The following is a 24,983-nucleotide window of genomic DNA, read 5'->3' on the forward strand; positions in this document are numbered from 1 at the left end:
CAGTTTCACTGATTTGAAAATTAAAAAGTTACATCTAAAAAAGATGCTTTCTACTACTTAAGCAATATACATTGTTCTATTATTATGTCTCTGATATGCATAATTTTACTTTTAGTATTCTTCATTCAGTATTACTTTTCTTACATTAGAAAACATAAGATCAATGGAAGGTTATATTTGTTAGACTTCATTACATGTGTATAGGTATGCCGCTAACAGTGGCATTGTTATTAACTGAGTATAATTAAGCATCAGCCCCACAATCTCTGAACATTGATCTTTTCTTAATCCACTGAGACACCTACCCACTTAAAATTATTGGCCCAGATCTTTAGAAATTATGAATAAATGTTATACAGAACTCAGACTTTAATGTCTAGGTATGGTTATAATTTTATATACATTTCTCTATAACATGTATTTCAAAGCTTTCACCACCATAGAAAAAAATAGAATTTCCAAATCACGTCATGAGCTTTAATATCTGTTCCAATGTGCAGAAGAATTATCCTGTGTTGTCTTTATAATGTTTCTGTATTTATAGCATCTACTTACTATTTACCTAAATCTTACCTCCTTTTATAACTTGTTTCTCGCCTGTGGTTTTAGTCTGTGTTCTTCCACCCAAATTTCTGTAGATTTATAACTTGTAGCTTAAAGCAATTTTACATGGAGTTCAGATTTTGAAGGAAAAGAAATCCTGCATTTTGCTGCCCTCCTGTGGACTATCCAACACATTCTACGTGCAGTTAAGGACCTTTGCTTTATCACATTCTTGATGAGAATTAGTGAAGATATCTGCTTTAAAAAAAAGAAAGAAAATACAGTCTGAAAGACACAGTTTTTATAGCATTTTTAATATGCTACTAGTTAGCTTCCCTCCATTTATTTTTGTTGGAAGAATGAAAACTGGTTAACTTTTTACAGGCTCAAAATCCTGTAGGTGCAGGTGCATCCTGCAACAAAGCTAGATGTACCTCTCTATATGTAATATGTATAAATTTTTATACTTCTTTACTTAAAGGGCTTTAATTATTTGGCTAACAAACAATCCTTTGATAAGTATCTATGTGACGGTGAGAGAAGGGATAAGAAAAGTGCCTTTTTTATGAATCTAGAAGCAAAGGTTATGATTTACTCAAGTCACAGAGTCAGTCATTGGTAGCACAGAGACTGAAATCTGAGTCCTCTGTCTTCCAAGACCAGTGTGGCTCTCATGCGTAATTCTTTTATTCTCAAGCCATAAACTATTCCACTGCCAAGACTGAAAGAATTCATATTTGTAGATTCTTGAGTCATTGTATGAAAGTAGTATAATCACTGCACTTCTTATATCATCCCTCAAAAGAGATACATACATCCCTATATAAAACATGCCTCTGAACTATATTATGGGGGACAGTCATAATGAACCCTAAAAGCACACCTAAAATGGTCCCTTTCAGTTTAGCGTGTCACTTTGATCTCTTCTGAATTTTGCATCATTAGATTGCTGTAAAGCGTTGGATTTTACACAAAAGATCTGGTAGCCGTACTTGTAATATTCGCTCAGTAGGTAATATTTGTCTTTTGGGATTCCCAGCATTTAGGTTTCATGAGCAAAATGGTTACCTTTTGTTTTCATAAGAGGTTAAGACATTTAGCCAGGTTTTGTTAACCAGTGGTTTTACACTTCAGCCTCCGAAAGACATTGAGTATATATATAAATACTTCTTGGTTTTTAACATGAAATTTTGTTCAGCATGCAAAAAAAATTGTTTTCTTTTGAGGAATGAGCCTGTTGGCCCCTGCTTAAGATCTTTCTACAGTTGTCCTCCAGTCATTATAGATTGTTAACCTGGCCAAATAATATTTAAGAAAAATGAAATTTGATAGTGGATATAACCTTCTAAAGCAATAGAGTATTTGTTTTCTTTCAACCAAAGGGACCTGAGTATGGCTTATTTATTCATTCATTTATTCAACTAATATCTACTATTCTAGGAACTAGAAACCAAACAAACAGACAAAAAACTCCAAGTCTTACGGAGCTCCATTCTAGTAAAGAGAAACAGAGCAGATGATAAACATACTAAAGAAGTTATTTAGTATGTTAGAAAATAAGTGCTCTGGGGAAAAATAAATAGAGCAGGAGGGTTGGTGTGATATTTAAATTGGATTGTTAAGGGAGGCCCCATTGAGAAAGTGACACTTGAGCAAAGATTTGAAGGAGGTAAAGGGTTGGACCATGCAGACATACAGCATAAGAGCATTTCAGGCAGAGAAAATAGTTGTTGCAAAAGCTTATGCAAGGAGAGCTTTTCTGTGGTTTGGTGGTGTTGGAGGAAATGAAAGCAGAGACGAACAGGAGGAGGGTAGAACCGCATCTTCACTGCCTTGCAGACCATTCTAAGAAGAGAAAGAATGGTAGGTGCAGGTATTATTCTAAGAGAAAGATGTATGATTTGGAAGGTTTTGAGCATTAGAGGAAAAATGATCTGATGTACATTTTAAGAGGATTCTTCTGGGTGCTCTGTTGAAGATAGATTGTAGTCAGGTAAGGGCATGAGCAGGAAGACCAGTTAGGATGCTGTTGCAAAGATGTAGGTGAAGGATGATGTTGCCTTGGACCAGTGGGGTGAGAGGGGAGAAGGGGAGAAGTGATCATCCTATTTGGGGTATATTTTTGAAGGTGGAACCAATAAGACACTACCAGAGGAAGTATGGGAAATGAAAGAAACAGAGGTCAGGGTGACTCCTAAATATGGGACCTAAGGAACTAGGTGCTATTTAATGAGATTTTTAATAACCAGTGGTGCTATTTAATGAGATAAAGTCTGAGGAAGGAACAGATTTAGGGAGAAAAACAAGTTTGGTTTTAAACAAGTTTCAGTTGCCTTCTAAATGTTTAAGTGATGTTATTGGGTAGGCAGTTGGATATATATGAATGTCATTATGGTCAAGGAAGAGCCCCAGGCTAGAGATGAAAATTTGTGAACCTTGGACATATGAATGTCTTTTAAAATCACAAAATTGGATGAAGTTACCTCAGTGATAAGTATAAAAAGAAAAGAGCTCAACGATTAATTACTAGGGCATTCCAGCCAACATTTAGTGGTCGGGAAGAGGAAGAACATTACAGGAGCAGCCAGTAAGACAGTAGGGAAACCAGGCAAGTATTCTGTTCCAGAAGCCAAGCGAAGAAAGTGTTCCAAGGAGTGGTCAGTTATATCATTATTCTTATGCTACATGGATATATTCTAAGAGCTTGAGTTGGTTGAGGACAGAGAATAAAGCATCGATTTCTGAACATGGAGGTTGTTGGCAGTCTTCTAAAAGTTTGTATTAAATGGCTTGTGAAGTAGGTGAGGAAGTGGAGATGGCCAGCAGCTCTTTCAAGGAGTTTTGCTGTAGCGAGGAGCAGAAAAATGGGATGGTAGTTGGGGGGGGGATGTGGGATCGAAGATATTTGGTTTTGGTTTTATTGTTCTAAAAATAAGAGATATTGCAGTGTGTTCCTGTAGGAAATATCCAGTAAAGAGGAAGAAATTGAAGATGCAGAAAAAACTGTAGAAGCAAAACTCTTGAATAAACAGAAGGGGATGGGCTCCAAGGCACAAGTGTAGCCTAGAGGTTGTCCTTAGATAGGAGAAGGTACAATATATAGGTATAGATGTAGGTATGATGGTGAGACTTTTGATTACTTCTCAGTGAAGTAAGAGGCCAGTTGTCAGATGAGTGTGAAGAGGGGCGGAAGAGGTTAGAAATATAATGAGAGAGGAAGGGCTGAAAACAATGGACTCAGAATGTGAACTGACTAGAGAGGTTTCTAATTTTGGTAACTGGATAAATGCCAATGTCATTAATTTAGAGAAGGAATATGGAAAAGAAATGATCTATGCCTTGATGTGGGGCTGGAAACTAAGTTCAGTGATAGACATGTTCATACAGAGATGCCACTGGTTCCCTCAGATTGTTCAGGGTGAGAAGAAAAGTCCTAGAATGGAATCTTAGAAAATACTAGCATTTAAGGAGCAGAGCCAGTGAAAGAGTGAGTAAAGAGAGGTATTGGGAGAACCAAGAGGGAGCTGGGTCTTGCAGGTCAGAAGAACAGAGGGTTTGAGAAGGAAAAAGAAATCAACAGTAGCATGTCCTATATTGGTTCCTAAAGTAGGGTACAAATATCACCAGAGGCACGCAAGCTTTTAGGTGGTACTTAGAGTAACATTTTTTGATTTTAGTATTTGTGGCTTATTCTAGTGGGCATTAGAAGAAATAAATAACCAACACATCAAACCTGTAATTCATGAAAAGTGGTACTGATTTTCCCTTTTAACATAAATTAATGTAAGATTAAACAGTGACTCCATTTAAAGAAGAACATTGCATAAATTATGGTACTGGTACCTACGGAAAAATCACGACAGTAGTGGACGAATGAATAGTGTGGGAACCTCTGAGTTTAACAGTTTAGAAAATCATTTGGTGACCTCATTTTATCAAAAGTATTTTCTGTAAAATGGGGAAATATCTATACTAAAACAAGAATAAATTTTAGGAAAATAGAAATATTAAAGTGAGCTCTCTATGTATAGTTGAATTACTTTTAGAGTTACTGGCATAGATTCTAAACTATATAACTTTTGTTTCATCCTGTCACTGTGTAACTAAAATAACTTTAAAGCAAATAGTTAATGATACCAGGAATCATTCTTTAGATAATATATAATAGGACACAAATAAGGAAGACTTTTTAAAAATTCACTTGTTAGAAACATGAAAAAGTAATTCTGTGTTTGGAATAAAATAGTAGAAAAATTTGGCAGCTGAGTGAAGAAGTAAGGCATTTATAAGGAGGGTATTCTAAGGCCCAGCATGTAATACACACAGAGCAAGTGGTTTTATTCTCTGTCTCTGGGACTCTTGGAACTGAGTCACTGCAGCTTGGTTGTGATGCTCCAAGAGGACTGTGTCCAAGGGCAGCAACTAAGCAGTCACTCTAGACATTTGAGTAGCACTTCTTGAAGTCAGCTAGGAGGTTAGCACTGCAGCTTGCTACTCAGTTATGGAATGCTTTTGTTCATTACCTTAAAAATAAGTTGCAAATTTATAATCTGAGTTACAGAGCTTAACACTTCAGGTGTGCGAATGGTCTTGGCCAGTGTTAGGGTTACTATCTTGAGTCTCCAATAGGAAGTGAGTTATACTTTTGAGTTTGTAAATTAAGTTAAGATCATGGTTCTGCTTCCTTTATGCTCTGTATGTAGTGCGGGGACACCCACTGGAAGGCATCGTTAATCATATTTTGTGAACACTTACCTACAGATAGGGTTGGAAAGTTATACTGAGACATCTTTCTTTGTGTATAGGCTCCATTCTGCATCAGGAACTTACTGTGGTTTCCTGCATTCACATCACTGAGGTCACAGTGATTGTACACACCAGCAAGAAAAATGAAGGATGAGCAAGATGGGGTCTGTTTTATCTAGCCCCCACTAATTATTGAACAAGATATTTTTAATATGGTTTGTCACTGCAGTAGTACATGTCTCCTGATAGGAACTGAAGGGGGCAAACTTCTAGTTATAAATACTTTGTGTGTAGTAAGTTAGGCAAGTTCATTGGATGCTATCTTTTTACATCTTCAGTTTCCATTCATTGTTGCAGATGTTTTTGGAGATATTTCAGTTTGTGATGTTAAGCTTTGCTATCTCATATAGCAAGCATTTGCATGACTCCTCCCCATTCAAAAAGATTATTCTAATTGGCAGAACTAACTCACTGTCTCTCTCTCTCTCTCTCTCTCTCTCTCTCTCTCTCTCTCTCTCTCTCTCTCTCACACACACACACACACACACACACACACACACTCCATGCTACATTAGAGTGGGCTCTTTTATAAGTGACCTATACCTCAGAAAATTCTTTACATGCACTGCAAACCAACTAGTTGAAATGAATTCCCAGTTTTGGAGTTCTTGTTTGAAACAGTGAGCACCGGCAGTTCCCTGGCTGTCCAGTGGTTAGGACTCGGTGCTTTCACTGCCATGGGCCCAGCTTTAATCCCTGGTCAGGGAACTAAAATCCCACAAGCTGCAAGGTGCGGCCAAAAAGAACAACAAAATAATAGGGGCTTCCCTGGTGGTGCAGTGGTTAAGAATCTGCCTACCAATGCAGGGGACACGGGTTCGATCCCACATGCCCCAGAGCAACTAAGCCCATGCACCACAACTACTGAGCCTGTGCTCTAGAGCTCACGAGCCACAACTACTGAAGCCCACACCCCTAGAGCCTGTGCTCTGCAACAAGAGAAGCCACTGCGATGAGAAGCCCGCGCACTGCAATGAAAGAGTAGCCCCTGCTCGCCGCAACTAGAGAACGCCCGCACGCAGCAATGAAGACCCAACGCAGCCAAAAATAAATAAGTAAAATAAATAAATTTATTAAGAAAAAACAAAAAACAGTGAGCACCAAGTATTTCAACCCCTTTACAAGTTTAATCATTGAATAATTTTTTTTTAACTCAGTTCCATGGGCTGATGGAAATAAAGCAGTTGAGCCTGATAATCAGTAGAAAAGAGCATTCATGAGATTTAAAATACATATGACTGAGGATACCTGGCATATATATATGTGTCCGTGTATATGCTGGTTTGGGTTTTTTCCCCTCTTTTTTCTTTCAGTGTTAGTTATTACAAGTAGTCGAATTTATTTCATACTAAACTGTTGTGATCTTTGACGAAGAAAATCTCAGTAGTCTGTTACTTTTTCTTGAGCACCAAAGTTTATTTAGTTATGATCTTGAAAATACAGGAGAAATTTAAATCATATTTCATAGCTGTTGAAAAGAACACAGCTTTGGATTCTCTTGTCTTCTCATTTAGTTTATTTTTATTGATATAACAACAAATCTAAATTTGCCATTCAATACTTGCCAGTCTGAAAGCAGTTTAAACTGCTTTAGCTGTCATGCATTACTTAATAACCCAGTCAGATCACAAATATCCAAAATGATAATTATTTTAAAAAATAATAAAATAAAACAAGCATATCAAATTTCAGGAGAAGGAACTAGAGGTCAGTAGCAGCTGATAGGGTATGTGGTGTTGATCTAAACTTCTGAGTCCTGGTATACCTATAGTAATATAGCCAATTTCCCTTGATGATGTGAAATACAGCTAGAGGAAAACCTAACATGAACAAAACAAATAATTCACCACCTCCCTCACAGTACACTGCCTAAATACCATAAATGTTAAAAACTGGGAGAGAGCAAGGTCCTAGAAACCGTGTTATTTATTATGTGCTAAGTGGCCACTGAGGTGAATGCCTCCAGGCAACTTTCATTTGGTGATATAAAGCAAAAGGAAACAGTATGATACTATCATTTATTTTTCTATGCTTTTCACTTGATTTAGTGCACTGACCATATGTACTTAGATTTAGGTAGATACACTCAAAGTTCCTGTCTTACTCCCAAACCCCTAAAGTGAGTCTGATATCAGGCAGCTAGGGAACTTTCTTACTGAAAGCCACAAGGCCTTGCTCAAAATGTTCTGTGGTAGCGGGACTTCAGTGGCCTTTCTGTTAACCTTGGTTTAAATATTCATACTTATTACCCAAACCAGTGTAAAGGACAATTCCTAACCCTCTTTGTCCTCATATCAAAGTCCTATGAGATATTACTAGGCTCAAGTCCTTAACAATCATGGAATAACTAGGCTCTTGTGTTCTCATTTAAAGATACTGTTCTTATAATCCACTTAGTCTGAGGAGTAAAAAAGACCAAGTAGCCTTTGACATTTTATTAGCCTTGGCCTTGCATTATATCCTTGCTTTAGGAAAAAGCGCAAGCCTAATGGCAGTAAATGCTTCTGATGGTAGGTCCCTTTCCCATTATGCATATCTCTGGGCCTCCATTTATAGTTTGAGGAGGGGGAGCAGAGTTAAATCTATTGATTTTTCTACTAGACTTTTTTCCTTGACATCAGCAGGTGACCAATCACTTGCAGCAAGAGAAAGAAGAGGTAAATATAAACTGCAAAGGTTGTGAGTAGCTAGGAAATCTAAGCTCTCCCCTGTTCCTTCATCCCAACCCTCTGTTTATAGGCTTATTCTAGGTATTAAGAATTGCATGAAGCCAACTCACTGCAAGAATATGTGGTTGACGCAAATAGACATGCTTAATTTAAGCTCACTGACCACATAAGGACTTTAATATCATTCTGTCTTTTGCAAAGTCAGTGGAAGTTGTACCAGACCATGACGTATGATGATGCTATTGTGGAATACTTGTTTTCTTTACCACAGACACCCCGCTCTCCTGGCTCCTTGTGTTGGCTTATATTGTTTTCAGTAGCTCTTCCCCATAACCCTCCCTCCTGCCCTCCCCCCGCACGAAAATTCTAATCTTGCCCATCCTTCAAGGCCCACTTCTGCTATATGCCTTACTGATCCCTTAATTATTAAGTAATGCATAACCGGTCGTTCCACCTGCGCCTCTCCTTCAGCTCCTGTGACTTGCCATTACAGTTTCTTGTGTACAAGATGCTACTCTCCTACAGGACTTCTCTAGCTCATTTAGAGCAGGGACCAGTCCTGTTTTTCATCTTCATACCCTGGCCCACCATGCATTCCACACCGTCCTCCCAATGTTTAGCCCATAGAATGTGCTTAAATTGCAAATTAGCTAATGGCATTTCAGGTTTGAACTACTGAAAATACCTAGTAATAGAGGGTAATTAACTCATACCCACCCACTGTTTATCCAGAATGCTTTATCCCAGACCCCCACTCAACATACATATATAGATATAGATCTTCTTTTGAGGTCTGCAGCTCCCACACAATAGGAGGGGGAATAGAAAAGGAATTATCTCATTTGAAGGCACATGTTGTGTCCGCTAGAAGATGACACATCTAATAGATAGCCTGTATTTTCTCCTGTCTGCACTGTTTTTAATGAAAGTTACAAATGTCCTTGTTGACCCTCATTGAAAAACTGACATTTACGGGTAAATCAGTAAGTGTGAGAATCTATTGGATTTGTTTCCCCAACATTCTTGCTTGAAACAAATTTCCCTAGGCTGAAGTAAGACAGAGATTTAAATTTAATAATAACAATAAAATATTCAACAGCAGCTATGGCAGTTAATTTTCTTTCTTTTTCAATATAGTTTCTACACGGGAAAATCTTTCCTAGTAAACTTCCAGTAAATGTTTAAATTCCCTTGTTTAGACATCTAACCTGATCTTTCACATTTGTGGAGGAAGTTACAGCTGTGGAGAGCTTGAATTGCATCACTGGAGTCATGTCTTCCACAGTCTCCATGTCATGGTATCTGTGTCTCAACTGGTGCTGACTTTGCTCCCTGTGCTTTAGTCACTTAAGTGATGGCCACGTGGCAAGACAAAGAGGCCAGATTTATTGCTAGTTCTCTTTTTTCTTCTCTAAAAGAAGGCAGGGAGTATAGGTCTATAGAAATCAATGCACCTCTGAACTCTTGGGCAAATCAGATTCCCCCACCATGTGTGAAGAGAGTGTTACCCAGGATAGAATTTAACTCTAGAATATGTAGTAAAAGGGAATCCCTCTCTCTCTCTCTCTCTCTCTCTCTCTCACTCTCTCTTTTCTTTTGAGGTCACACACTTTTCTTTCTTAGTTTTTCCTTTTTAAGCTCACTTGTGACTCATTCACCTCACCACGAGGGAATACCTGTATAATCCTGAGGTTGCTGATTTCAAGTTTTTAGTATGGTGTTTTCTGTCATTGCCGTACTTTTAAGGTCAGCCAGTACATAACTATTACTTTTAAACCTCCTGCACAGAATTCCATTCAGCAGTAATTGCTGAATGGGAACAAGTCTGAGCCATTACTTCCGTCAAAATGATTTCTCTCATCTTTCTAAGTGGAGGACAGCACAGGACAGAGGAAGTGAGGCAGTTTCCCTTGTCTCAGGTGCAGCCATCAGCATCCTAGGTTCACCTAAATTCAAGGAGTTCTGTATGCTTATGTTCACAGTGGTTTCAGCAATAGTGTTTCCTACAGCTCCTCTTATTGTAGCACAGTAGCTTCTCTCTCCATTTCAGATAAAGAACCTAGACACAGAGAAGGGAATTGATTTGCCAAGGTTCATATGGTAAGGCTGCAGCTGAGGCAGGATTTGAATTCATACCATGGAATGCTCCTCTTAGAACAATGTCTGCAAGACTTTGTCACAACCTCTGGAGGTGGAAATCATAAAGGAATCTGTTCCCAGTGAGGTTTCTTACTGCTTCACGTATGCCTATTTCTCTGTGTAGTACCAAGCCCCACATGCCACCCACAGTTAAAGTTCCCTCATAATATTTTAAAGTAATCTTGCATAGTAATGGTGCACAACTGAAAGATACACTTTCGTTCACTTCACAATTTATATTACTATTTTTCCTAAAAGATACATATCCTACTAGAGAAATAAATATGAAATTAGTTACTTGGCTCTTACAAAGTTCTGAGGCCTCTCAATTTTGTGGCATTTCTTTCTTACAACTAACCCTAAAGGATTCCTAACCCAACCAGGAATCTCTTACCAACTTACGAGATTCAGAAGAGAAGAATTCTTAAAAAAGAAGAGAAGAGAAGAATTCTTTTTAACAAGTAAGTGGTTACCCAACTCCAGTTAGAAAATAAATATTCTTCTAGGACCTTTGTAAACAGAATTTATATGAGAAGATAGGAGATTTCTTTAACCTTAGTCATGGTAGGAGTTCCCGAGAACTTAGTTTACTCTGAAAATCTGTTTAGCCACAGAATAAATTGTGCCTTTCTCCCTTAGGAGACTTATGCTTTGACAAGGTATATTAAATATTTAGTTGTTTTCCAGAACACCCTTGTAGGGGAGGTTAATATTAATAACCCAACTTATGCAGTCAATACTCTAACCACAGAAAAGGATGTTGCTATGTCTAAGATCTCATAGCAGTTCCAGAATCAGAAATACCCTCTTTGGAGTTTCATGCTTAGTTGGTGTTGCCTTGTACTCTCTTACTTCTAAGAAAAACCAGACTGCCAGGATTTGAATTGCTAAATGCTTTGCAAGCAAGTATAGAGCATTAAGCAGAGAAAAGTGTTTCCATTTTCACCTGGAACCTTGTTATCTAAAGCATTTCATTTAAATCATGTAGTTCCAAAAACAACAACAACAACAAAAACATACCTCTCAAGGTTAGTCCAAGTCACAGAATCTCCTCATTTTTGCATTAGCAAAAAATAATAGCCTTATGCACGGAAGATGACTTTTTACTTTTTAGGTGTCTTTCCATTTTTCCTTCTCCAACATTTTCTTGTGTTTCTTTAATAAGAACATCATCTCTGCCTTTGCTGGGAAGACAAGCAATATTTTTCTACATAGGCAACTTTTTTTTAGTTCCCCTTTGAGCTAGAGTAGACCTATACTATAGTCCAAAGAATAGAAACTTATTTTTTCTGAAATTCTTCAGTTCTCCCTCAGGCAACTGGAAGGAGTAATTCAAAATTTAGGCAATATGACTTTCTATGATTACCCTAGATAATCATGGAAATCACACCAGAATGCTAAACCAGTCTGTTTTTAACTGTCAACCTAAGAAAATTCATATTAATAGTTCTAATTTTAAAGTATGTAGTTTTTACATGATCATTTTGACTGTGCCTATTTCTAAGAAATATCCTAACATAAACTTCTTATGCCTCCTTTAATTCCCCCAGATCTCCCTGATCCCCTTTCCTGCCCTCTCCCTCAGAGGTATTGGCCCCAATTTCCTGAGTTGGAGGGCAAGACATTCTTAGAATGCAGAAGGCTTGCTTCAAGAGGGTGTCTGGGTTAGAGGTCCTGCAAGAGGACTAATTTTAGCTTCACATCGTATCTTATAAATTACCTAGAGAGCATTTTTAAATATTGCAGACATTTTAAAAGATGAAACCAATTAAATTTTTATAGTAGAAAGAGGGTGGGAGAGAAAAATAAGATGGCAAAGGTTGGAGGAGGAAATCAACTGCAGGAAACACAGCTAGAATTTCACTGGGTTCCAGTGTTAAAGGTTTATCTTTTTGCTTTACTTGACCTGTGTCAAGATGAAAAATGCTTTAGAGGCAAATTCACCAAAGCTGAAGGCAGAGAGAATATTCACTAGGAAAACATGTTTAAAATTATCAGTATCACTGTCATCATTTTTTCCTCTCTGCTTTTAATAGTCATGCTTATTTATTTCCCAATTAAGAATTGCCTCTGAAAAGCATGCTGTTCTTCATAGTGAATTTTAGTCAGTTGGGTGTGTAGAGTTGTTGTTGTCATTGCTCTGTTTTATTTTAATGCTCTTATGCTTGGTTTCCCCGTACTTAATTGCACGTACTAGGTGGTGAAGACAGAAGTAGAGGCAAATCTGCAACCTCTGTCTGTCCTCTCAGGAGAATCTGGAGAAAGAAAGCAACTACCATTGCTCATGGCTTCTTTTCTTAGCCCTCCAGGGCCCACACACTCCACACTTTCCATCTCTATCAAATCGTATTTCTCATTGTCTCCCAAACACAAATGAGAATTCCTGTTCCTATTGCTTTGCTCAACACATTATTCCTCCCTGCCTAGAATGCCACCTTCCCTACTTTTTCTGCTAAAGAGGTAGCATTGACTAGGGGAAAGCCAAGAAGCTTTGTGGTAAAATAGAATTAATTCAAATCCCAGATCTACCACTTACTTACTGTTTGACCAACAGTTACTTACTTACTGTTAGTTAAGTTAGTTAGTTACTTACTGTTAAGTTACTGTTAAGTTAGTTAGTTACTTACAGTTAGTTACTTACTTACTGTTTGACCAACAGTTACAACAATAGGCAAGTTACTTAGTTTCACTGATAATCAGTTTCCTTATCTGTGAAATTAATAATATTTCACAAGGTGTTTTTGAGGAGTAAGTGGAAGAAAAAATACAGAAGTACTCAATAAATATTGATTCCCTTCCTTATAATTCCCCCTTTTGAAGTTCTGTGTTTTTAAATCCTATGTATTCTTCAAAATTCAAGTTCTAGCTACTCAAAGCTTATTCTCTGAAGCACTTACTTGGCACAGTAGACTACCTCATTATTGTTTGTTGTCTTGCATTTACTGTCTTGTAAGCTTCTTGAGAGCTAAAGCTTCTGATGTAGCCTTGTTGAAAACGGTAGCCTCAGATGTGTGGTAGTGTAGAACTGGAAAATGGGAAGTGAATCCCTAAGTATGCAGTCCCCTTTCTCTCACCTAGGAAGTTGGGAAAGGTTTTGAGTCCATTATGTTTTCTTGGCACAATAAGGAAAATGGCCTGAGAAATGCTTTCCAGAATTATGGAATCTGAAAGGGAGTCATCAGATCCAGAAAGAGACTTCTTGTATTTCCATTGCTGCAGAGACAGCCTGATTGGGTACATACATCTCTTTGGGGCAACATTCTCTTAAAAAATAAAAAAACTTTTAGAGAATGTTTGGACGTTCTGATAAAGGAGGAAAGTTACTTTTACACTCTTACCCAGAGAATTGTCCTATAATATGAATGTAGGCTTCCACTGAACATGCACCTTCAGTAGCAACGCACATGGAACATGAGGAGACCTGTTCAGCCAGCCAGATCCCCACTACAGCAGACACAACAGCCCCGGAGAATGTCCATCGGGTGGAGCTGGGTAGTGGCTCTTTATCCCTATTAACACACAATCCCTAATAAGGTCAAAGCTCTTCGACTCCTGGGCAAAATTGTAGCAAAAGGTCATGCTCACTATATATGTCAGAAGGTATCACAGAGTGCTATGATTACATTCAAGATGTGACATTTTATGCTTAGGTAAATCTTTATTACATGATCAGAACTTGTTTTTCAAAAGAAAAATAGGCACCTGTGTGATCTGACAGTCTTAAATGTGGATTCTCTGCCACCACTATCCCCCTCTAAGTCCTTGGTTTTTAATTTATAATCCTTTACCTTTTGGTATATCTTTCATTTTAAGCTATGATGCAAGAATGGTATATTTTTCGGCTATAATTCATCTATCTCCAGACTTATTGAGGTACTAATCTGTCACTTATCACCTTCAAAAGGCAAATAGAAGGAAAACCACTTTTTTATGATGTTTCTGACTTTCGGAGAAGTGTTTCACAATCATTCATTATGAATGGAAGGAGATCTTGGGACTTGATCTTTGTTGTTACAGTTTTTTCCCCCAAATACTTACAATAGCCTAACAGGTGAAACTTGAACTTCAGTGCAAAATCTTGAATCACAGTTACGGTCTGCCTTTGGGCACTCCACCTCACTGATTTGTGCATGTTCTGCTGGAGAAAAACCGACAGTCGCCTTTTTGCTCTTCTTGATAGTTGGGGACCTTGAGCTATGGGACTACACAAGAGAGGTTTCTAACGTGCTCTATCTGTGTCTCTTGTCATTGAGGTAATTGTCATGCGAAAACCCTGGACAACAGCCATGACAAACAGAAATATTTTGACAACTCACAGTCACTGGATGCCGCTGAAGAAGAGCCCTCTGAGACAGGAACAGAGGAAGACCCTGTGCTCTCTGTTGAGAATTCAGGGAGGGACTCAGATGTCCTTAGACTTGAAAGTAAGTTGATTTGACCTGAGCTGTGCTTCTGGAGTAAAATCAACTCTCACACTTGAAGCTTAGGCTTTTCTCTACTCTCAAGCGTTTGTTCTTTCTTTTAACAATCACTTACTATATTGTAGATCGTGAGGGTGACCCTCAAGATTGGGAGGCAGAAGGCAAGCTATAAAGTGGAAGTGCTCTGCACACTTCTTTCTGTTTTCTCCACCTCAACATCTTCATTTGCTAGAACAAATTTGATTTATGTAGTAGTCTTTCTTCTTAATGTCATTAGTCTATTGAGTAAGTCATTGAAAAAAAAAAAAGCAAGTTGTATTTATACTAACCCAATAAAATTTAAAGATTTGAAATAACGGGCATGCCTACCAGGCCCTTTCCTAAAATTCCATTTTATGACCACATTTTGAGCTATGCTGTGCTAAAAAGTTTTAAGATTATCAATTAATAATTGCCAAAATGAGTGACTTCTTTTAAGTACTCATCCTGCTTAACCTCTTTTCTGCCTTTGGAACTGTGCACAACTCCTCGCTTGAAACTTTCTCCTTCTTCTCCTCTTGGCTTCTGGGATATCACTTGTTCTTGGTTCTTTTCCTTTGTCCTCAGAATATCTTTTTTCAATTTCATTCACTTACTCTTTACTTTGCCCTTTATTTTTTTTACCCAGGATCTTAACCTTGGTCTTCTTTTCTTAGTCCTCCATGTGTTATCTCTTGGTGTTTCAGATACTTTGGAGTATACCAATGACTCTAAATCTGTATTTTCAGCTAAGACATTCTTTATGACTCCAGATCTTATTTCTACCTTTTTAGTGGTCTCTTTATCTGGATGTGCCACAGCCATTTCAAACTTAACGTACCTAAAATTGAACTTGTCCTCATTTTGCCCTACTTCCTGAACTGTTTCTAGTTCCTATATTCCTGCTCCCTGTTAATGGCACAACTCATCCAGTCATCACTATGTCCAGTCAATCCCTAAAACCTGTTAAATATATCATCTCTTCATCTGTTCTTTGTGGCACTGTCTGAATTTAGACTTTCTTCATTTCTGCCAGGGCTGTTGTAGTAGGTTCACGATTGGCTTCCCTATATCTAGTCCTTTACTTCAGTCTATGTATGGAGAGTGCGAGAGAGGCAGAGGGCATGTGTGTGTGTAGGGGAGAAAGAGAGAGATAATACATAGAAATTGGTATACAATTTAAAAAGCAGAAACAACCCCTGTTACCAATTTCTTGTGTGTCCAAAGAGTTGTTTCTGAAATCAGACCTGATCTGGTAAGTTGCCTACATTTAAAGTTTTCAGTAGCTATTACCTATTGGAAGAGTCCAAATGTCTTAATGTGGGATATGAGGCAGTTTAGCCCTTGATTCTGTCTCCAACTGAACTGTACCGTCTACTAGTACTCTGCATAGCAGGAAGTACAGACCTTTCACTATTTCCCTCACGTGCCATGCTGCTTTGAGCCTCCGTGTCTTTGCATAGGCTGGGAAGGACCCCTGCATATTCTGTGTTTTTTATAGACAACTCCCATGCATCTCCAAGATCCAGCTCAAATGTCATCTCCTCTGTGAAGCATTTACAAAGGTCTCCAAGCATTTAGTTGCTCCATTTGCTGTCTTGTTCCTACTTTTTGTCAAGGTATATTTTATACAGTATTAATTGCTTGTATGTCTTATGTTCCATCAGACTGTGAGCTTCTTATATATTGTGTCCTTTATAACTTTATATTCCTGTGTATAGTAAATATTTGTTAGAGTAATGAAATGTGTCTTTTGCCCTCCTGTGTAGATTGGATTAACATATTTAGCAATTACAAAATCTTGTGTTTCCTTCTAAGTGGTATTGTGTATAAAAAAACAATGTCTAAGAGAAGCAAGCTAGACCTCAAAGGGGGAAGTTGTGACCTTCACTTTTGCAGGTTTAGGGAATTAGTTTCATCAGTTCTACCAGAAATCATTGGGCTTTAAGGAAATTAATTTCCCATTTACCAACTCAAAAGAAATTGACTTTTAAACCAGATGGCCACTTTGTTCATTCCCATTGGGTCTACTCCTCTCTAGTGCCTGGCAGCCTCACGTCTCTTACTGACATCAGGTACCCATACAACCAAATGAACATCATGAGGGAGGCTGATACTGAGTGATGTTAAGGGGTTTTGGGGTTTTTTGGGTTTTTTTTTTTTTTTTTTTTGGCCATGCCACAGGGCATGCAGGATCTTAGTTCCTCGACCAGGGATCAAACCCACGCCCCCTGCAGTGGAAGCACGGAGTCTTAACCACTGGACCACCAGGGAAGTCCTGGGGTATTTTTTTCAGTTTACAGAAACTGTTCCTGTTCCAATACAACTCCTTAATGAGTGGAATACTCATGACAACCAAATTAGAGTCTTTTCCTACGACAATTCAAAATAAAACCCAACCAAAATCTTATTCTTTGTCTCTTCGTTTTCCAAATACATCATTGCTTGAGGCAGATAACCTAGTGTTTAAGTTTCTTTAGTTCCATGTTTCCCATGTAGTTCCATTCCATCCCCATACTGGGAACACTGAATGGTTGCCCTGGCTGGGGCTAGGTGTTTGCCAGGTCCCTTCAACATTATGCAAACTGTCTCTTAGGGTGCATTCCTTTTCACATTGCTAATTTAATTATAGTATGATGATGACTCTTACTAGTTTTACTCTTAGGTACTAACTTTTTTTTTTTACCGTTTCTAAATTCTGGGATACTGACAAGTCCACAGGGACCACAGTCATGGTATAAGTTAGCATGTTTATACCAGCAGGTTTCCTATAGTGTGGTTAGGAGTCAGAAAGACTCTATTTTTTAATATAAATAGTATGGTATAATAAAAGTCAAGCATAGACATTAAAGAATTTTTTAAAACTCTATTTTTGGAGGAAATTTTAAAGAAATACAAATAGTTAAGCCCGCTCCAGTAACCATAAATTATTATGATAATCACTACCTTTTTGTGGTACTTTATACCTTACAAAGTTATGAACTGTGTATTAACCTTCTGAAATAGATATTAACCCTATCTTGTAGCTGAGAAAATTGAGACTCAGGGTAGTTAGGTACCTTGCCTAACATCTTCAGTAGGTGACGTATAACTAAAGCTCATCCTCAGGCCTTCAGCTTCCGTACACTGTATATCATTTGCCTGTGGTTCTCAGAAATAGGGGTTTGACCTATGGGATGCAGCAAAACCAGTTCTAAGAGGGAAGTTTATAGCAATACAAGCCTAGCTCAAGAAACAAGAAAAATCTCAAACAATCTAACCTTACACCTAAAGGAACTAGGGAAAGAAGAACAAATAAAACCCAAAGTTAGCAGAAGGAAAGAAATCATAAAGATCAGAGCAGAAATAAATGAAATAGAAACAAAGAAAACAATAGCAAAGATCAGTAAAACTGAAAGCTTGTTCTTTGAGAAGATAAACAAAATTGATAAACCATTAGCCAGACTCATCAAGAAAAAGAGGGAGAGGACTCAAATTAATAAAATTAGAAATGAAAAAGGAGAATTTACAACAGACACCACAGAAATACAAACCATCCTAAGAGACTACTACTACAAGCAACTGTGCCAATAAAATGGACAACCTGGAAGAAGTGGACAAATTCTTAGAAAGATATAACCTTCCAAGACTGAACCAGGAAGAAATAGAAAATATGAACAGACCAGTCACAAGTAATGAAATTGAAACTGTGATTAAAAATCTTCCAACAAACAAAAGTCCAGGACCAGATGGCTTCACAGGTGAATTCTATCAAACATATAGAGAAGAGCTAACACCCATCCTTCTCAAACTCTTCCAAAAAATTGCAGAGGAAGGAACACTCCCAAACTCATTCTATGAGGCCATCATCACCCTGATACCAAAACCAAAGATACTACAAAAAAAGAAAATTACCAACCAATATCACTGATGAATATAGATGCAAAAATCCTCAACAAAATACTAGCACACAAAATCCAACAACACATTAAAAGGATCATACACCATGATCAGGTGGGATTTATCCCAGGGATGCAAGGATTCTTCAATATATGCAAATCAATCAATGTGATATACCATATTAACAAATTGAAGAATAAAAATCATATGATCATCTCAATAGACACAGAAAAAGCTTTAGACAAAATTCAACACCCATTTATGATAAAAACTCTCCAGAAAGTGGGCATAGAGGGAACCTACCTCAACATAATAAAGGCCATATACGACAAAGCCACAGCAAACATCATTCTCAGTGGTGAAAAACTGAAAGCATTTCCTCTAAGATCAGGAACAAGACAAGGATGTCCACTCTCGCCACTATTATTCAGCATAGTTTTGGAAGTCCTAGCCACGGCAATCAGAGAAGAAAAAGAAATAAAAGGAATACAAATTGTCACTGATTGCAGATGACATAATACTATACATAGAGAATCTGAAAGATGCCACCAGAAAACTACTAGAGCTAATCAATGAATTTGGTAAGGTTGCAGGATACAAAATTAATGCACAGAAATCTCTTGCATTCCTATACACTAATGATGAAAAATCTGAAAGATAAATTAAGGAAACAATCCCATTTACCATTGCAACAGAAAGTATAAAATACCTAGGAATAAACCTACTTAGGCAGACAAAAGACCTGTATGCAAAAAACTATAAGACACTGATGAAAGAAATTAAAGATGATACCAACAGATGGAGAGATATACCATGTTCTTGGATTGGAAGAATCAATATTGTGAAAATGACTATACTACCCAAAGCAAGCTACAGATTCAGTGCAATCCCTATCAAATTACCAATGGCATTTTTTACAGAACCAGAACAAAAAATCTTAAAATTTGTATGGGGACACAAAAGACCCCGAATAGCCAAAGCAGTCTTGAGGGAAAACACTGGAGCTGGAGGAATCAGACTCCCTGACTTCAGACTATATACTACAAAGCTACAGTAATCAAGACAATATGGTACTGGCACAAAAACAGAAATGTAGATCAATGGAACAGGATAGAAAGCCCAGAGATAAGCCCACGCACCTATGGTCAACTAATCTGTGACAAAGGAGGCAAGGATATACAGTGGAAAAAAGACAGTCTCAATAAGTGGTGCTGGGAAAACTGGACAGCTACATGTAAAAGAATGAAATTAGAACACTCCCTAACACAATACACAAAAATAAACTCAAAATGGGGGCTTCCCTGGTGGTGCAGTGGTTGAGAATCTGCCTGCCAATGCAGGGGACACAGGTTCGAGCCCTGGTCTGGGAAGATCCCACATGCTGCGGAGCAACTGGGCCCGTGAGCCACAACTACTGAGCCTGCGCGTCTGGAGCCTGTGCTTCACAACAAGAGAGGCCGCGATAGTGAGAGGCCCACACACCGTGATGAAGAGTGACCCCCACTTGCCGCAACTAGAGAAAGCCCTCGCACAGAAATGAAGACCCAACACAGCCGAAAATAAATAAATAAATAAATAAATTTAAAACAAAAAAAACTCAAAATGGATTAGAGACCTAAATGTAAGACTGGACACTATATAACTCTTAGAGGAAAACATAGGAAGAATACTCTTTGACATAAATCACAGCAAGATCTTTTTTGATCCACCTCCTAGAGTAATGGAAATAAAAACAAAAATAAACAAATGGGACCTAATGATACTTAAAAGCTTTTGCAAAGCAAAGGAAACTACAAACAAGACGAAAAGACAGCCCTCAGAATGGGAGAAAGTATTTGCAAATGAAGCAACAGACAAAGGATTAATCTCCAAAATATATAAACAGCTCATGCAGCTCAATATTAAAAAAACAAACAACCCAATCCAAAAATGGGCAGAAGACCTAAATAGACATTTCTCCAAAGAAGACATACAGATTGCCAACAAACACGTGAAAGGATGCTCAACATCACTAATTATTAGAGAAATGCAAATCAAAACTACAATGAGGTATCACCTCACACCAGTTAGAATGGGCATCAGAAAATCTACAAACAACAAATGCTGGAGAGGGTGTGGAGAAAAGGGAACCTGCTTGCACTGTTGGTGGGAATGTAAATTGATACAGCCGCTATGGGGAACAGTATGGAGATTCCTTAAAAAACTAAAAATAGAATTACCATATGACCCAGCAGTCCTACTACTGGGCATATACCCAGAGAAAACCATAATTCAAAAAGACACATGCATCCCATTGTTCACTGCAGCACTATTCTCAATAGCCAGGTCATGGAAGCAACCTAAATGCCCATCGATAGACGAATGGATAAAGAAGATGTGGAACATATATACAATGGAATATTACTCAGCCATAAAAAGGAACAAAATTTGGTCATTTGTAGAGACATGGATGGATCTAGAGACTGTCATACAGAGTGAAGTAAGTCAGAAAGAGAAAAACAAATATCGTATCTAATGCATATATGTGGAACCTAGAAAAATGGTACAGATGAACCAGTTTGCAGGGCAGAAATAGAGACTCAGATGTAGAGAACAAATGTATGGACACTAAGGGGGGAAAGTAGCAGGGGGGTGGGGGTGGTGGTGTGATGAATTGGGAGATTGGGATTGACATAAATATACTAATATGTGTAAAATGGATAACTAATAAGAACCTGCTGTATAAAAAAATAAATAAAATTTAAAAAAAAGAAATAGGGTTTTGATAGATTAGAACTTTATTTTTTAATTTGTAAGGTCATTTTTAAAGAAAACTAGCATCTGCTATTACCATTATTTTATAAAACAACATTTTAATGTCAAAAAAGTACAAAGGCAATCTTAGAATAAAGGTCAGTCTTTCTCAAAAATGGACAGTTGGCAACTTTACACCAACAAATGTGTATCTGGATGGACATAAGTTGTGTGTATTATAACTTTAGATACATGTTCTTTTTTTGTTTCTCACTTTGCTAAGGATTGGTGAAAATCGTGTCGCTGATTAACATTTTTAAAACCGCTGCTTTAATACCTCATCATCTACTCCAGAATTCCTGCCCCAGAAACCTGATCTGTGGAGCGTAGGTTTTGTAGTCAGAGATATTGTTATCATGTCCTGGCTCTGCCACCTACTTAGTTGTTAAATATTGGGCAAGCTGAGCCTTCCTTACCTCAAAAAAAAAAAAAAAGCCTCAGAGTGCTCTTGAATATTTAAATGAAATAACTTAGGGAAACATTTGTACCACTACAGAGATGGACTATGACACAGATGGAACTCAGGAAGTGTTCATTTCTATCAATACAAACACAGGCGTGACTCTGCTGCTTCCCGACTTAGAGGCTGCTTGTGAGCTAAAGTCCTCACAAATACATACACACAGTATCTGCTCAATGAACGTCAGTAAAGGGGGCCCTGACATTTTTGCACAAGAGTTATTACAGGAACAATTCCCTGTTTGCTTTTCTAGGTTATTTTCTCCAAATTCTCAGTCTTCTCTTAACTATCCTAACCCAGATAAAAGAAGGAAGAGCACCAGTGGTGCAAATGAAAACTCATGATTGTTGTTTTCTTCTCAGAAGTGAATCATTTCCCTGCCTACCTTAGTCTGAGTAATTTAATCTAAGCCTTTTGTGCTTTCTGATTACTGGCTTGAAATTTTATGCCATTGTTTATGCATTAAGTCTTCAGTCCACAGGTTTATACTCTGACTTCAAAAAAGAGATCACTGCTTTTTTTTTAATTGAAGTATAGTTGCTGCACAATGTTATATGTTACAGATGTACGATATAGTGATTCTTAAAGGTTATCCTCCATTTGTAGTTGTTATAAAATATTGGCCATTCTCCGTGTTGTAGAATATATCCTTGTAGCTTATTTTATACCTAATAGTTTGTACCTCTTAATCCCCTACTCCTATATTGCCCCTCCCTCCTTCCCTCTCCTCACTGGTAACCTCTAGTTTGTTCTCTATATCTGTGAATCTGCTTCTTTTTTGTTATATTCACTAGTTTGTTATATTTTTTAGATTCCACATATAACTGGTATCATACAATATTTGCCTCTTCTGTCTGACTTATTTCACTTAGCATAATGCCCTCCAAGTCTATCCATGTTGCTGCAGAGAAGGCACTAGAACTCCAGGCAGAATTGCCCAAGGTCCTATGGTGGTGAAGCCCTAATTTGAAACCAACTTTGTCTAATTCCAGAGTATACTTTCTATTTTGTGAGACAAAGGAACATATCCTTAAGGGTAGAATGGGCCTGCTTTCCTTCAGAAACCACAGTCTAATAGTAAATGGATATTAATCATGTAAGAAGACTTTCTGGAGGAGATGTTTTGAGTCCAAACTTTGAAGGAAGGATTTTGTCTTGCTGGTCATTTCTTTGAATGTGTGACCTTTACCTCTGTTTATTCTCGATCTATTTCATTTTGAATGTAGCACTTATCTTTTCAGACTCTGCTCCCTAAAACTCTTCTTGAAACCTCTCTTCCAAGATTATTAATACTGCTTCTTATCAAACACAGTCACCTTTTTTAATCACCCTCTGATGGTCCCCTCCCTCTCAGTAGTGCTCCCAGCATTGTCTGGCTTGTGCTTCTGCTCCGGGCATGGGCAGCTCAGTCTCGCCCTGGGTAGCCCATTCCAATTCTGACCATTCATAAGCCGTTCCTAATATTGAGCTAAAGTATGACTTCTCGTTTCTAGTCCTGCCCTCTGAGGCTAACAAAGTCTTCCCTCTCACTAATGTCACATTTCCTTAGATATTTGAAGATGAGTATTGTTCCTGTCTACCCACCCCCCATGTTTTTGCTTCTTTTAGCTAAATGTCCTCATTTTCTTCAATAACTTCTCTTTATTAGAGTTTTTATACCCTTCAGCATCCTTGAAGTACTCACTCTGGAATTTTTTTTAATCTTTCTAGCAAAATATTTTTCAGGTCTGATTGTGTGTGTGTGTGTGTGTGTGTGTGTGTGTGTGCGCACAGTATATCAGCTACTCTTCCTACTATGGGGTCACTCTTGATTTCTTCAGACCTTCTTCATTTAACATGGTTTTGAGTACTTTCACCAAGTCACTTTTCTATGAATATGCTCCACTTTGAAAATCTCTTAAACTGTGGTGCCCAGACCATGAATTTCCAGGTGTGTCTGGAACATTACAAAGTTATAGTGGACTTCTTTTTTTCTTCCTTTTTTTCTTTCTTTATTCTCTCTGTTTTTTGTTTGTTTTTTTCTTTTTCTAATCAGAACTACATACACTTCTCTCCATCTCTCAGCACTTCTCCTTGTCCCTGTGATTCTTGCCTCATTACCTCACAGACTCAGCTGTGAGTTTTCCCAGTACCCTGAGATAGGATTCATCAAAGTGAAAAAACGTGAACTCATACAAGCCTCACTGCGGGTGCTCAGTCTCTTCACTTCACAGTATTTATTCTCCTTTTTCCAGTTTGAAAATGGTACATGTTGAAGAAGATAAAGAAAAAATAAAGATATGGGTCTCAGTCTCTCTATTTCCAGTTTTCATCATAGCATCTGCCCCACAAGCAGCAGTCTAATATTTACTTTTTCTTCCTACTTCAATTCAAGTATAACTTAAAACCTTCTGAGATCCCTCTGTAGTCCGGACCTCTCTCCAGACCTGAATTCTGTATTTCCAGCTCCTTATTGGACAATGTCTGGAGATATGCTCCTCCATCCATTCTAGCCTAGACCATAGCTCCGTGGGTTGTTATATCCTGAGCCCTCAGCATATTCGTAAGCACATAACAACAGGTGTTTAAATGAATTAAGAATAAGCGTCTGAAATCCCAACACTATCCTATTGTCCTCTGCCAATTCCATCATCTTTGTAAATAGCATTATGTTTTCATATTCACAGATTCTAAAATTTCACATAGTAAAAAAATCTTGACATCATCTTCGGACTTATTCTGTTTGCCATTATATCCATATAATTACCAAATTCTATTAATTTTTCTTCATTGAAATTTCTTCATACCTATTTCCCTCCCTTTCTAAAATCTCCCCTTTACCCCCAGCCTGTCACCTTCTCTTTATATAACTCTTATAGAGATTGTTGAAGCACCTTTCTAATTGTCCTCTGTTCTGTCTTCCTTCTGTCCTCCACCCCCTAACTCCTAAATCACCAGCTGATTTACTAATCTAACCTTTATAAATATTGTGGCTCTCATCTTGTTATTCTTTGCTTAACAAACTAGAAGCTCCCTTTACAATGAATCTTCTTCCTGACTTTCCCAGACACTCTCAGTGTCACCCACCTTCCCTAAATATCTTATTTGCTGATATACTCTGTATACGTTTTTTGTTCTAGTTAATTTAAAATTAGTAGTGCCTTCACATATACCTTCCTTATGCCTGTATCTGTATGTGTGTATATGGGTATGTGAGTATATACATACCTGCTTTTTTAGTTTCATCACTCGGGGAGTGCCCTCCCTGAACCTCTA

General features: G+C 37.9%; 1 protein-coding gene across 2 annotated transcripts in view; it reads left to right on the plus strand.

The window, feature by feature from the left end:
• The window catches only part of TTC17 (tetratricopeptide repeat domain 17), a 140,737-nt gene that overhangs the window by 69,475 nt on the left and 46,279 nt on the right, over positions 1-24,983 (plus strand). For both annotated transcript variants that reach the window (XM_059931412.1, XM_059931413.1), the window contains exon 17: positions 14,411-14,581. In XM_059931412.1, coding sequence (XP_059787395.1) covers positions 14,411-14,581 — 171 coding nt within the window. The remainder of the gene's footprint in view (positions 1-14,410; positions 14,582-24,983) is intronic.

This window comes from Balaenoptera ricei, chromosome 8 (assembly GCF_028023285.1).
Source record: "Balaenoptera ricei isolate mBalRic1 chromosome 8, mBalRic1.hap2, whole genome shotgun sequence".
NCBI classification, from domain to species: domain Eukaryota; kingdom Metazoa; phylum Chordata; class Mammalia; order Artiodactyla; family Balaenopteridae; genus Balaenoptera; species Balaenoptera ricei.